The following is a 13,475-nucleotide window of genomic DNA, read 5'->3' as shown; positions in this document are numbered from 1 at the left end:
TCTCATAGTACTACTTACAATATTAAAATGCTAAGGTAATGGCAGTCTTAGCTACTATAAAGAACAAATTATCCCCCACAACAATAAAGAAACTGCCCTTTTATGGGGAAAAATAAGTAAGCCATACTATCATTTCAAAAGGGAAATTAGCCCTTTATTCTAAGATGGACTGTGTCTCCTCTGCAGCAAATAAAGCAATGCTTCTAGTTTGGGGTGACAGTAATTTCATAAAGGAAACTGATTACATGTGTTTCACAATATTTTTTTCTACATCTTGAAATGGCCTGTTTCAGTCAAAATAAATTACTACTCATTTGCTATGAATAGGTCAATGGTTCATCCAATTAAAGATAATGTCCAATTTGTCTTTTAAAAAATAGTAATTTAGAGCATTTTTCATATGACTATGGTGGACAGCTTTAATTTCTTCATCTGAAGACTGTTCATATCCTTTGACCATTTTTCAACTTATATTCTTATAAATTTGATTCAATTCTCTATATAGTTGAGAAATGAGATCTATATAAGGGATACTGTCAAAACTGTTTCCCAGTTTTATGCTTTCATTCTAATCTTGGTTGCATTGATTTTGTTTGTGCAAAATCTTAATAATTTAATGTAATCAAAATTATCCATTTTGCATTTCATTATGTTCTCTATCTCCTATTTGGTTATAAAGTCTTCCCCTTTCCATAGATCTGACAGTTAAACTATTCCTTTCTCTCCTAATTTGCTTATAGTATCACCCTTTATGTTTAAATGATGCACCCATTTTAGCCTTATCTTGGTATATAGTGTGAGATACCTAGTTTCTGCTATATGATTTCCAGTTTTCCCAGCAGTTGTCAAATAATGAGTTCTATAATCATTTACTGCTGTCTTGTGTACTTAACCTACTCCACTGAGGTACCACTCTACTTCTTAGTCAGTACCAAATAGTTTTGATTATTGCTGCTGTATAATATAGTTTTGGATCTGATTCATCTATGACACCTTCCCTTTGCATTTTTTCATTAATTCCCTTGATATTCTTGGCCTTTTATTCTTCCAGATGAATTTTGTTGTTATTTTTTCTAGTTCTATGAAATAAATTTTTGGTAGTTTGATTGGTATATTAAGAATATACCAATAGAATTAATTAATTTAGGTAGAATTGTCATTTATTACATTAGCTTGGCCTGCCCATAAGCAAGTGATATTTTCCTAGTTGTATTTTGTAATTGTGCTCATACAATTCCTGGATTCATCTTGGCAGGTAGATTCTCAAATATTGTCTACTATTATTTTAAATGGAATTTCTCTTTCTATCTCTTGTTTCTAGGCTTTGTTTGAAATATATAGAAATGCTGATGATTTGTGTGAGTTTATTTTATATCCTGCTACTTTGCTAAAGTTCTTAATGGTTTCAAGTAGTTTATTAGTTGATTATGGTTCTCTAAGTATACCATCATTTCATTATCAAAGAGTGAGTTTTGTTTCTTCATTGCCAATTCTAATTTGTTCAATTTCTTTTTCTTCTCTTACTGCTAAAGCTAACATTCTAGTACAATATTAAATGATAGTGGTGATAAGGGGCATCCTTGTTTCACCCCTGATCTTATTGGGAGAGCTTCTAGCTTATTCCTACTACATTTAATACTTGCCAATGGTTTTAGATACATAATACTTATCATTTTAAGGAAAACTCCATTTATTCTTATGCTCGCTAGTGTTTTTAATAGGAATCAGTGCTGTATTTTGTCAAAAGATTTCTCTGCATCTATTGAGATAAGCATATGTTTTCAGTTGGTTTTGTTATTGATGTGGTCAATTATGCTGGTAGTTTTCCTAATATTGAATGAGCACTGCATTCCTGGTATACATCCCACCTGGTCATAGTATATTATGCTGGTGATAAATAATTGTAATCCCTTTGCTAATATTTTATTTAAAATTTTTGCATCGATATTCATTAAGGAAATTGGCCCATAACTTTCTCTGTTTTGACTCTGACTGGTTTAGGTATCAGCACCATATTTGTCTCATAAAAGGAAATTGGTAGGACCACCTATTTTTGACATAGTTTATATAGTATTGGATTTAGTTATTCTTTAAATGTTTGCTAGAATTCACTTGTAATTCCATCTGGCCCTGGAGAGTTTTTCTTAGGGAGTTTATTGATGCTTGTTTAATTTCTTTTTATTAAATGGGATTATTTAAGTATTTTATTTCCTCTTCTGTTAATCTGGGCAGTTCATCCCAATAAATCTTGAAATATGATTGCTCAACTCTTTTATCATGGTTTTCAGGTAGTCTAATAATTCTTAAATAATGTCTCCTCAATCTTTTTTCCAGGTGAAACATTTTTACAGTGATCTATTTCACATTTTCTTCTTTTGGATTTGTTTGATTGTTTCTTGATATTTCATGGATTCATTTGCTTGCCTCATGGAGTCATTAGCTTCCACTTGCCCTATTCTAATTTTTAAGGAATTTTTTAGTGAATTTTTGTACCTCCTTTTTTCTACTTTTTAAAGAAATTAATAAACATTTTTGTTTATAGTTTTGAGTTCCAATATTTATTCTTCCTTCCCTCCCTCCACTTCTCTCCTCCCTGAGGCAGTAAGCAATCAGATATGGATTATGCATGTGCAATTATATAAAACATTGCCATATTAGTCATTTTGTATGAGAAAACTTGAATAAAAGAAAAAAATGAAAGAAAGTGAAAAATAGCAAGCTTTAGTCTGTGTTCAATCAATATCAGTTCTTTCTTTGGAGGTAGATAGTATGTTTCATCATTAGTCCTTTGGGATTGTCTTGGATCATTGTATTGAGAATAGTTAAGTCATTTACAGTTCTTCATCAAATAATATTGCTGTCTTTGTCCACAATGTTTTCTTGGTTCTGCTCACTTTATTATATATCAATTCATACAAGTCTATCCAGGCCTTTCTGAAATCATCCTGCTTGTTATTTCTTATAACATAATGCCAATTCTACTTTTTAAGGAGCTGTTTTCTTCAGTGAATTTTTGTATACCCTTTTCCATTTTGTGTGTGTGTGTGCTTCCTTTAACAAATTATTGACTCTTTTTTTCATGATTTTCTGGTATTACTCTCATTTCTTTTCAATTTTTCTTCTACTTTCTTGATTTTTTAAATCCTTTTTGAGCTCTTCCAAGAGTTATTTTTGGTCTTGAGACCAATTCCCATTTTTCTTTGAACCTTTTCCATTTTGATATCATTATCCTCTTCTGAGTTTGCATTTTGATCTACCTGTCACCATAATAACTTCCTATGATCAGGTACATTTTTGGGCTCATTTTCCAGCGAATTTTGTGACTTTTAACTTTATGTTAAAATTGTGCTCTGCTCCTAGGGTGGATGAACCACTGTCCCAGGCTTCTTGTGCCAAGGCATAGGGCCTCACTGCTATTGTACTGGGGTACTGCCTATTACTGGTTTGCCTAGATGCACAAGACTTTGTTCCCCTTTTACCCCAGTGAGTTTTTGCTAACCTTCTAAGTTGTGTTAAATAAGAAAAAAAAGTGTTTTTCCCTGGACTTCTGTTGGTTCTGCTGCTCCAGAATTCAATTGGAGTTGTTTTTCTATGGTTGTTTGGAGGTGAATTTGAATGAGTTCAGGAGACTTCTTCCTTATTCTGCCATCCAGGCCTTTCCCTCTTTGAGTCAAGTAATTCTTCAGTAATTAGATCTACTTGACCTGTTTTCTAGGCCAGTTACTTATGACATCCGATATCTTAATTTTTTCTTTTTTTTTACCCTCTTTTTCATTTTGTTCTGTTATTTCTGTCTCACGGAGATTTTTATGTTTGATCTAGTTTTCAGGGAGTTCATTTTTTGAATGAGATTTATAACTTTCTCTTCTAAGGTACTTATTCTCCTTCCAATTCTTTCCTCAGGAGCTTTTAAAATTTCCTTTTATCTATTGCTTCATTTCTTCTAGGAATTCATGTAATCCTTGTAGAAAATCCTTTTTTTCTTTGACCTTCTGTGCGCCATCATTAAAGTTATTTTCTCCTTTTGGAGGATCACTAGGTTGTTATTTTTTTATAATGTTTTGTGACTTCTTTTATTTATTTACTCCTCTCTCTGTCTCAAATTCCAGAACAGAGGCATTGTGACAGTAACAGACTACACCACATTCCATGCTTTTAAGTGGACAGGAGAAAAGGCTCTTTGTCTCATACTATGTCTACTGAATTCTTGTGCTAACCTCCACTTTCCAGGGTAGGCTCTCCATGGATCTTTGACATGTAGAGCATTGGATAGCCAAGATACTTTGTACTCTCAGAAGAGAATGTTAGGGGCCTCAGAACCTCTGGACCTGAGCTGTCATAATCTGAGCACTGCAGTTTAAAGTCTAAAGGCTGCCACACCAAGACAATGATGCGCCATTCTACTTTGCTGTGTTGCTGCCTCCTGCAGTTCCTTAGGGCTTCCAAGGTCACTACTCTGGGGCTTTCTGGCTACTTTGGGGATTTCTCAGGTTATCCCTCTACTCTAGGGAAATAGTAAATCTGCCTCCCATTCAGGCAGCCATTTTAGCAGCAGTGATCTCCTTACAGAATGTATCTATCTAGTCCATTCTCTGAAACAAATGTCGGTGTATAAGTCACAGTTTATCTTCAAGGTAGTATATTTACTGAATGGTTATCACGAACATTACCACCTGAGAAGATAAAGTGTGATATGAAATTATATCTCTTGTTGCCTTTGGGTTCATTGTGAAACTGACTCCACCAAATTCACTTCTCTAAGCAGAACTAATAAATAATTCTTCCATTCAGCTCCAACTTCTTTATTTCTTAAGGTTTAATTTTTTAAAAAGAATATCAACGGGCAGCTAGGTGGCACAGTGGATAGAGCACCGGCCCTGGATTCAAGAGGACCTGAGTTCAAATCCAGCCTCAGACACTTGACACTTACTAGCTATGTGACCCTGGGCAAGTCACTTAACCCCAATTGCCTCACCCTGCCCCCCCAAAAAAGAATATCAACACAGATGTTTTTCAGTTCTTCCTAAAGTACGTCAATTCACTGTCTGTTAGACAAAGATTGCATTTTAGAAATACTAACAATTTAATTAAAGGTTATATAGACAGTCTTAGAACTTTGGGATTTAAACACACACACATACACACCCCTTTTCCTGGCATTCCTCCATCTTTACTACAAAACAGAATGGAGCTGAACAGAATTAAAAATTATCTTGTATTTTCATTTGTTATCAAAGCTTCAAAGTTCATCACCTGTTGACTAACTTTCTATATCTCCCTATACTGAAACAAGCTTGATCCTCAGGAAACAATTACCTTCACTAAAAACTTGCTTGAAACCTTCCCATCTTGGTAGAATATACCAGAAATTATATTTCCTGCTATAGCCGTTGTGAAACCAAGGTCACCCTTGAGTCATAATGAGACAATAGAATAGGACTTTTATGGAGATTTATTATACTGCTGAGTAGCTAGGGCAGGCCTGGATCCAGGAAGACCTAAGTTCAAATATAGCCTCAGACATTTACTACCTGAGCTTGGACAAGCCACTTAACCCTGTTTGCCTTATAAAATGAGCTGGAGAAAGAAATGGCAAACCACGCCAGTATCTTTACCAAGAAAATCTCAAATAGGGTCACAAAAAAGTAGGTCATGACTGAAATGACTTAACAACAAAACTGTGTTGCCGGTGAGAAATCTTGGGACGGAGTGCATTCTATTTCTTATGATATTGTGGTTATTCTATGTCTGCATATATAACATGTTTGACCTTAGCTAATTAGTCTTGGCAAAATAACATAGTTCTAGCAAGTACATTGTGATGCCAGGCAAGTCCCTTAATTTCTTTGGATATCATTTTCCCCCTTGTAAACTGACAGTATTAGATTAAATTATAGGTAAGGCCTCCTAATTTAAAATCACATGATTCTATATTAACTTAATTATTTGAGTTGACCAGTTACTTTCCTTTAAAATGTCCCAACATGTGCATGTAGATATAACCTCATCTCTTAGGTTGACTCTGGCAACTCACAATCTTAACACCTATTTGTTTCCAAGTTAAACTTAATTCATAGTACATATTGAAATGCAGGTATGAATTTCCTTTAATCTCAGTTAAATTCCCCTATAAAGAAGTTTCAATTTAGTACTGTTTTAGCTCACCTGAAAACTGCTTCATCAGGGTACCTGGTTTAATTAAAAGTATAGTAATAAATGTGGCATTAAAAATAACCTAAAACAAACAAACAAATAGCCTAAAACAGAATAACTGTATTGTGTCACAGCTTAGCATTCTGGTTTTTTCTTTGTTTTTATCATTGTGGATGGACTTTGAGGTATACACAATCAAGGTCTACATATGAAGAGAAGGTGGACCACTGCTATAAAATATTATTAGCTTGGCTTAATATAGGTGCTTTCATAACATAGTTTCATGGAAAGAATATAGAGGCCATTTACGTATTCACAGCATGACGACAACCCAGATTAAATCAGACACATTTTTTATTTCATAAAATAAGAATCCTAAACTTTAGGTAAATTTCTATGACAGTGACAAATTAATGATAAGTCAAAGTGCTTGGGGATAAGAAGTAGTGGAGATCTCTGTTAGCCTGTTTTCCTCCCTTTTTATGCCTCCTCTTTCTATATATATCTCACTATACAGTCTTCTTTCTACCTCTCTTTGTCAATCTCTCACTTTTTTAACCACTATTTATTGACTACCACATATAAAAGAACTATTAGGTGCTGATTAATAATAATACTATCCTTTTCACTCAAAAATAGCCATAGAAAGGGGTAGCTAGGTGGCGCAGTGGATAGAGCACCGGCCCGGGATTCAGGAGTACCTGAATTCAAATCCAGCCTACTTGACACTTACTAGCTGTGTGACCCTGGGCAAGTCACTTAACTCCAATTGCCTCACCCCCCCCAAAAAAAAAGCCATAGAAAACTGGCTATTTGTTAGAATGAAAAGTTTAATTTATGACTTTGTGTGTTGTTTTCAATTGCAGGAGCCTTCTTTCTCTATGCTGGATTTGCTGGTTTGGGACTCATTTTCATCTATGGTTGTCTTCCTGAGACCAAAGGGAGAAAACTAGAGGAAATTGAATCACTGTTTGAAAACAAATTATGTACATGTGGTACTTTAGATTCTGATGAAGGGAGATACATAGAATATATTCGGGTGAAGGGAAGCAATTATCATCTTTCTGACAATGATGCTTCTGATGTGGAATAAGTTTCAGATGCTGACCTATCTAAACATTAAAAAAAAAAAACTTCTGGGGGAAGAATAAGTTTTTGGTGCCCTTACTGTCTTATTTCTGGCCTGGATTTCCTTTTTACATTCTAGTTTTAAATACCTTCATAATTCTAAAATAATTGGATATGAGATAAATTTTCTTCAGGAGCAAAGATAAGAAAACTGATTCACAAATATCTAAATCTACCAATTCTTGGCTAAAATTTGGTAGTCTCTGCTTAGTGAAAAATACATTTAGTCCCCTGACATTCTTATTTTCTGACTAGCATAATATTTGTAACAATTTAGCAAATAGAAAACAATTTAAAACATTACAATGTGATTTCCTTCTTGCTGAAAAAATTTTGGCTGCTATATGTGGGGTGTTACTCCCCCAAAATGGCATACCTGAAATCAGTTTGATCAGCCATAATTTACCTATTAATGACCATTAATTAACAAAGTGTTTAAAGTTATGTCAAAGTACTAAAAGTCCCTTCTATAAAAGGACACAGTTCTACTTCTCACCATTATAATTTAGTAGAGTTTCTCTTTGATGCCAAATTAGGTTTTAAGAGAAGATGCAATAGATTGACTCTGCATTTAGGATCTTTTGAGGATAATTTTGCTAACCTTAATTGTCACACATAAGCTAATACAGTTTGATGAATGCATTTATTTGCCAGGATAATAATAAAAGGGTTTTGACTGGATTCCCTAATTAAATAGTAATTTAGGTACCGAAATGCAAACAGAAAATAACATCAGATCACCAACTATTTCAAGAAATGCTTTTTATGGTTCTTAAAATACCAATTAATAATGACCTCTAGCTTACTGATATCCATGTCCTGCTAATTTTTCTTTTATTAACACTGTACAAATAACTCCTAAGAGATTCCCTATTAATTTAATCAAAATGACTTCTGAAACAGTAACAAAAAGTTAGTGATACAAATAAGTCTGTTTTAGTTATATTTATTTCCTTAAAAATAGTTTCCCCCCTCTTAATTATTGTTATTATTATTATCAGTTTTAAAGACACAAATCATATACTGCTACCTATTTGGGTTTGTGAAATTTTACCGCTACCCAATTCTCTTTTTTTATTCTTAAAGAATACATTGGTTTGAGGTTCGCACATCCTCCCAATTTTTCTCATGTTAAATTAAGAAAACAGATTTTTATTTTTATGCCTGACTTAGACTTTTCCTTCCCCTAGCTAAAATTGAGATATTAGTTATTGAATAAGTTAGTGAATGAGATGCATTTATATCATCATTTAAAATATATTTGTTTAATATCTTTAAGTAGTTAATTTTTCATTGCCATATTTTACCCTTTATAATTTGAGAAGTTAATGTAACTACAAATTAACAATCTAAAAAGCCTGGAAAATGTTTATCTAACTCAAATAGCATTTGCAGAACCTTTGTTTTAGCAAAGGAAATATATATATTATGAACACCTGAGGGGCTAATGTTCAGTACATTAAAAAGACTAGAAAACTCCCTGTTAGAGATAAGACAATATCATTTCTTTCACAGTTGCTAATTGTGTTAATTTCCCTGTTAATTTATGATAGCTCCACAAGATGGAGATTTTCTTTTTTTTGTTTCATACTGAACTTAAGACAGGACATTAGTCTGCTGTTGAATATTAACCTCAACAGAGATAATCTAATATTTAAACAGACAATGGATAAATATTACTTAGAAGTAAAAGATTGACAAATATCATTATTTGCCCCTAGATTTGTTCATTAATTCCTGAAGTCTTATTTCTGTAATTATGTCAGAGTCAATAGAATATGTAACGAATGCAACTGTATCTCAAATTCAAATGTACTTGCAACTCTTTAGGAGATAGTTATGATTACAAAGCACTGATGCATTTTTAGAAAATATAAACAAAAGTATGTTTTGGAAATAATTCATTTCAATTCAGTAAAAATTTCTTAAGTGCTTACTATGTGCAAGGTACTATGCTAGGAGCTGGAGATACAAAAACAAAAATAAAATTATTGGATAAAATATTAACATGGGGGGAAGCTAGGTGGCACAATGGATAAAGCACCAGCCCTGGATTCAGGAGGACCTGAGTTCAAATCCGGCCTCAGACACTTGACACTTACTAGCTGTGTGACCCTGGGCAAGTCACTTAATCCCCATTGCCCTGCAAAAATTAAAAAAAAAAAATCTTAACATATGTAAATGCAAAAAAAAAAAAATTCCCAATGGAAGGAGTGATAAAAACTGGACCAGGGGGACAAGAAGAGATCAGGAAAGGCCTTATGTAGAACTTGAATTTAGCTAAGAGGAAAAGGTAAGAAAGGATCAGATGATCACTTGTGCAAAGGTAGGAAGTGTGAGATGGAATTAATTTCACATATAAGGAACAGCTAGCAGACCAGTATAAATACAATGCTATGTTTATGCATAGAACTGGTTTCTATACAACTATAAGACAGATTTCTATCCTTTATGTTTTGCAAGTTCTCACTAATGAGAATCTGGCCCATCAAGTCCATTCTCTAAGCTAATTTATATGTAGGATAAGGTCCTGAATCCCAGAAAATAAAGTATATTGCTATGTCATTTTGTATAATAAAAGTAATTAGTATCTTAGGGTATTGTAATACTTTTATATGAACATTTGTTGCAGTGATCATGTTAAAATTTGTTTTGTCTTTTCAGAAAAAAAATTTAATGGAGAATTTTGTCCTCTTGCTAGTTCTTACCCTCTGTCGACACAGGTAAAGTGGAAATTTGGGCAATTATGTTAGACTATACTGGAAATTTGTAGTTATTCAGTGAATTCCACTTATGTAGAAAACTTACAAAGCATTGGACCTGTTTTCTTCCTGATATTTTCTGACATATCTAAATAATCCACTTTTTCCAGTTTGTCTATATTCATGGCCTTAATTATTTGCATCTGGCTTGCTGAATCCTCATTTATTTCATTAAATGCACAAACTGATTTGCCACTTTTCCCCAAAGCAATGTTTGAAACTTTCCACCTAACTTGAAAGAAAATTAATTTTGACCAAATCTATAAATGCAGTTGTTGAAATCAACAATTTTTTTTTATTTGTTACTGTCCCTGTACTATATCCCACCCCCTACTGGTGTTGTATTTGTCTTCCCTTGTTTTCAGCTTATATAAAGGTAAAGAGGATATTCCACATATTTTTAGATACTAGACCAAGGTACAATAGGAGAATTATTTATAGTTTTAAAATATAATAAATACCTGAAATGTGAGCCTTACAAAATTAGAGTTTTACTTTTTGATTCAGTGAAGATTTGTAGTATATGAAGATAATTAAGTTTGTATTTTATAGATTTTTTAAATATTATGTTTTTTAGTTATGAGAGAATGGCTAACACCATATACTTGACAGCATTCCATGTAAAAATGCCAAAAATAATGTTGGTAGCATTTTTTCATGTAATGTAATAATTTTTTGATTTATTAAATTAAAAATAATGTCTAAGCACAAAATCATTTTATTAATTTTTTGAAAGAAGATGTAAATTTCTTTCTAAATATGTTGCATATTTAATTCAGGTGCATTATGCTTCAACTCAAGAAGAGGTAAAATCCCTGCCATTTCAAATTTTATTGCTTTAAAACTAATTAGGAAAGATATAACATTAGATATATTTAATAGAATTATTAGAGTAGAATATAGTGATATTTCAATTTTGCTTCTGACTCAGCTATATTATTCATTTAAAATCATAATCATTTCTTGAATAATCATGCAGGAGACATTGTGTTCTATAGATGGTCTCCTCAAAATTACCTTGAAATATATTCACCAAGTGTTTTTATATCTTTTCCTAGGAGATGATTTGTAAGCTCTATGCACCACAAAATATTTCTCTAACTTTATTTCACTCAATGAACTTTATATGAGTATATTTGATATAACTGTCCCTTTTAAGTTACGAGAAAAGGGAAAATAAATTGAAGTAAAGAATCATAAATTAGGTCTTTTTCATTTTTATCACCATGTAAAATCTTTTATGTAGGGGAAATTGTGATCAAGGAAAAAGAAATAGGTACTTGCGTATAGATTTAGAAAAATGGTGAAACTTCATTGTTGTGAGATTAAAATTGGATATTAGATCATAAAACACAAATAACATGAAAAATAATAACTATTCTATAAAATGTACTCCATATACAATTTGGGAAATGGAAACATTTGTTCATAATTTATGTGTTAGTTTCTTTGTGTTGTAATCAATTTTGTGGAAATATTTAGAGCATTTAAAATTATGAGCACAATATTATGGGATAAAATTGAAAAGATATTTTCCCAAGCCAACATTTTATTATTTTTCAATTTGTAAAATGTATATCAAGACCTAACAAGTACTAAAAAAAAAGACATTTACACAATTGTAACAAATTTCTAATAACCAAATCTCAATTTGCTGTAGCTGTTGTTGTTGCAAAGAGTTTTGTGTATCATACCAGAAGTAAGAATGTAACAATATGTTCTGTAAAGGCAAAATACTTAATGGAAAATGTAATTGCAGGTGACAGTTACAGCTTTATAGCTGCTGCCTATAAAAATGATTCGGAATGTTCTCTGAATTAATTACAAAACATTTTTTGTGTGCAGAAATATCAGTCTTTTAAAAATCAAGTTTCATAGCTTTTTGTACACTACTGTCAAACTTAATTTATTATATAATTTAGGTTGTAGCAGGCCTTTGAATATCAGCAAAATAAGCTCTTCTCTGGTGTTAGCATTCTCTTGTCACTGTCTTCCAAAAGATAGTAAAATGTGTAAAAAGTTAAACAAAAATGTGTAAAACGTTAACTCTAAAGTGAATGATGCTGCTTAGAAAAAAGGAGCACTATATGTGCCAATAATGATCACTGTGGTATTTTGTATCAGTGTTAATGATGTTCTAAATTATATGAGAGTATTTTATCTAAATGACTTATTTGTGTTGAAAAATATAATTGCTACAGATCTTTTACTTTTTATTAAATACACTGTCTGTTGGACTTGAATAACTTGGCTTGTACAATTTACAATGTGGTTAGCTTTCTTTGGTTTTATTTTTTCACACTTTGGTTTTAGATGGTTAGGTTCATGGTTGAAATTGTCACATCAATATAATTAAGAGTAGACTAAATGTACTAACATGACTTTGATATTTTGATGGATCTATGATTTCATCTATATGGATGTTCCTTGTACTGATGCAGAGTGTAATACCAAATAGCATAAAATATTCTTAAAATAGAAAACCAAGGTTTCATTATTTTGAAATATTTACCAGTTTTACATCATGTCTTTTTATGGGAAAGACTGAAGAAAGTTGACAAAATGAAAACAGAAGATAGATTGATATTATAAATGCTCAAACTGTTTTCCTAGAACTTTTTTGATTATTGCTTCTGTTGTTAGAATATCTTTTAGATGTAACATTTATTCAGATTTATATTGTCTGTAATATTCATTTAAAATCAATCGAAAATAGTTTTGTGGTATTCTTAAGATATTTCAAGAAAACTTTAACTCCCAAATGCATGCTCTATCATTGAACACTTACCATATCACGGGAAATCTAATCTGAATATTTACTGCCAGACTTAATATTCTGAATATCTTTTAATAGAGTATGTAGTTTCCATTTCATTTCCATTCATTCATGCCTATATTATATTTAAGTGTTGTATATTTCAAAGAATCTAAGTGATGTAAATTTAATTGTCTCATGTTATTTGTTAAAATTAAATCTTTACATAAAATTTAAATCTTTTTTATAAGTGTCAGTGCCAGAATTATAAATTAAAAAAATAAAAGTCATTACAATTCTTGCTACCATCTACTTTCTTGCATTCTTTCAAGGTCTTATGCATTTTAGAAGTTGGAGAATGTTCAAAATCTGGTAACATTTACATCCACTATTAGAAAATTATCTTTTATTAAATGCAAATCTGGCTCTCTATTATGTGAAATGGAAATGTTTTATAATTCTTTTGTGTGTATTTACATGTGTGTATATACATATATGCTTATATTCAGAGGTATATTGGTAAATGTTTTACAGCTGGCTCTTGGGGGAAATATGGGTACAGCACACTTTTAAAATTTTTAAATTTATTTTATTTTTAGTTTATGGAATAAAAGAAGCATTTCCATAACATAGCATAATAAAGATGATTGCACATGAAACTACAAATCTATTATGTA

The 13,475-nt window shown here is 31.8% G+C and overlaps 1 protein-coding gene across 1 annotated transcript in view; it reads left to right on the top strand.

The window, feature by feature from the left end:
• The window catches only part of SLC2A13 (solute carrier family 2 member 13), a 141,711-nt gene extending 132,442 nt beyond the window's left edge, over positions 1–9,269 (top strand). Inside the window, 1 exon segment of the mRNA XM_043968651.1 lies at positions 7,020–9,269. Coding sequence (XP_043824586.1) covers positions 7,020–7,246 — 227 coding nt within the window. The 3' untranslated portion in view covers positions 7,247–9,269.
• The last annotated feature ends 4,206 nt before the right edge of the window (positions 9,270–13,475 follow it).

This window comes from Dromiciops gliroides, chromosome 5 (assembly GCF_019393635.1).
Source record: "Dromiciops gliroides isolate mDroGli1 chromosome 5, mDroGli1.pri, whole genome shotgun sequence".
In the NCBI taxonomy this organism is placed as follows: Eukaryota; Metazoa; Chordata; class Mammalia; order Microbiotheria; family Microbiotheriidae; genus Dromiciops; species Dromiciops gliroides.
Note: the sequence above shows the minus strand (reverse complement) of the source record. Positions and strands in the feature narration are given on the sequence as shown.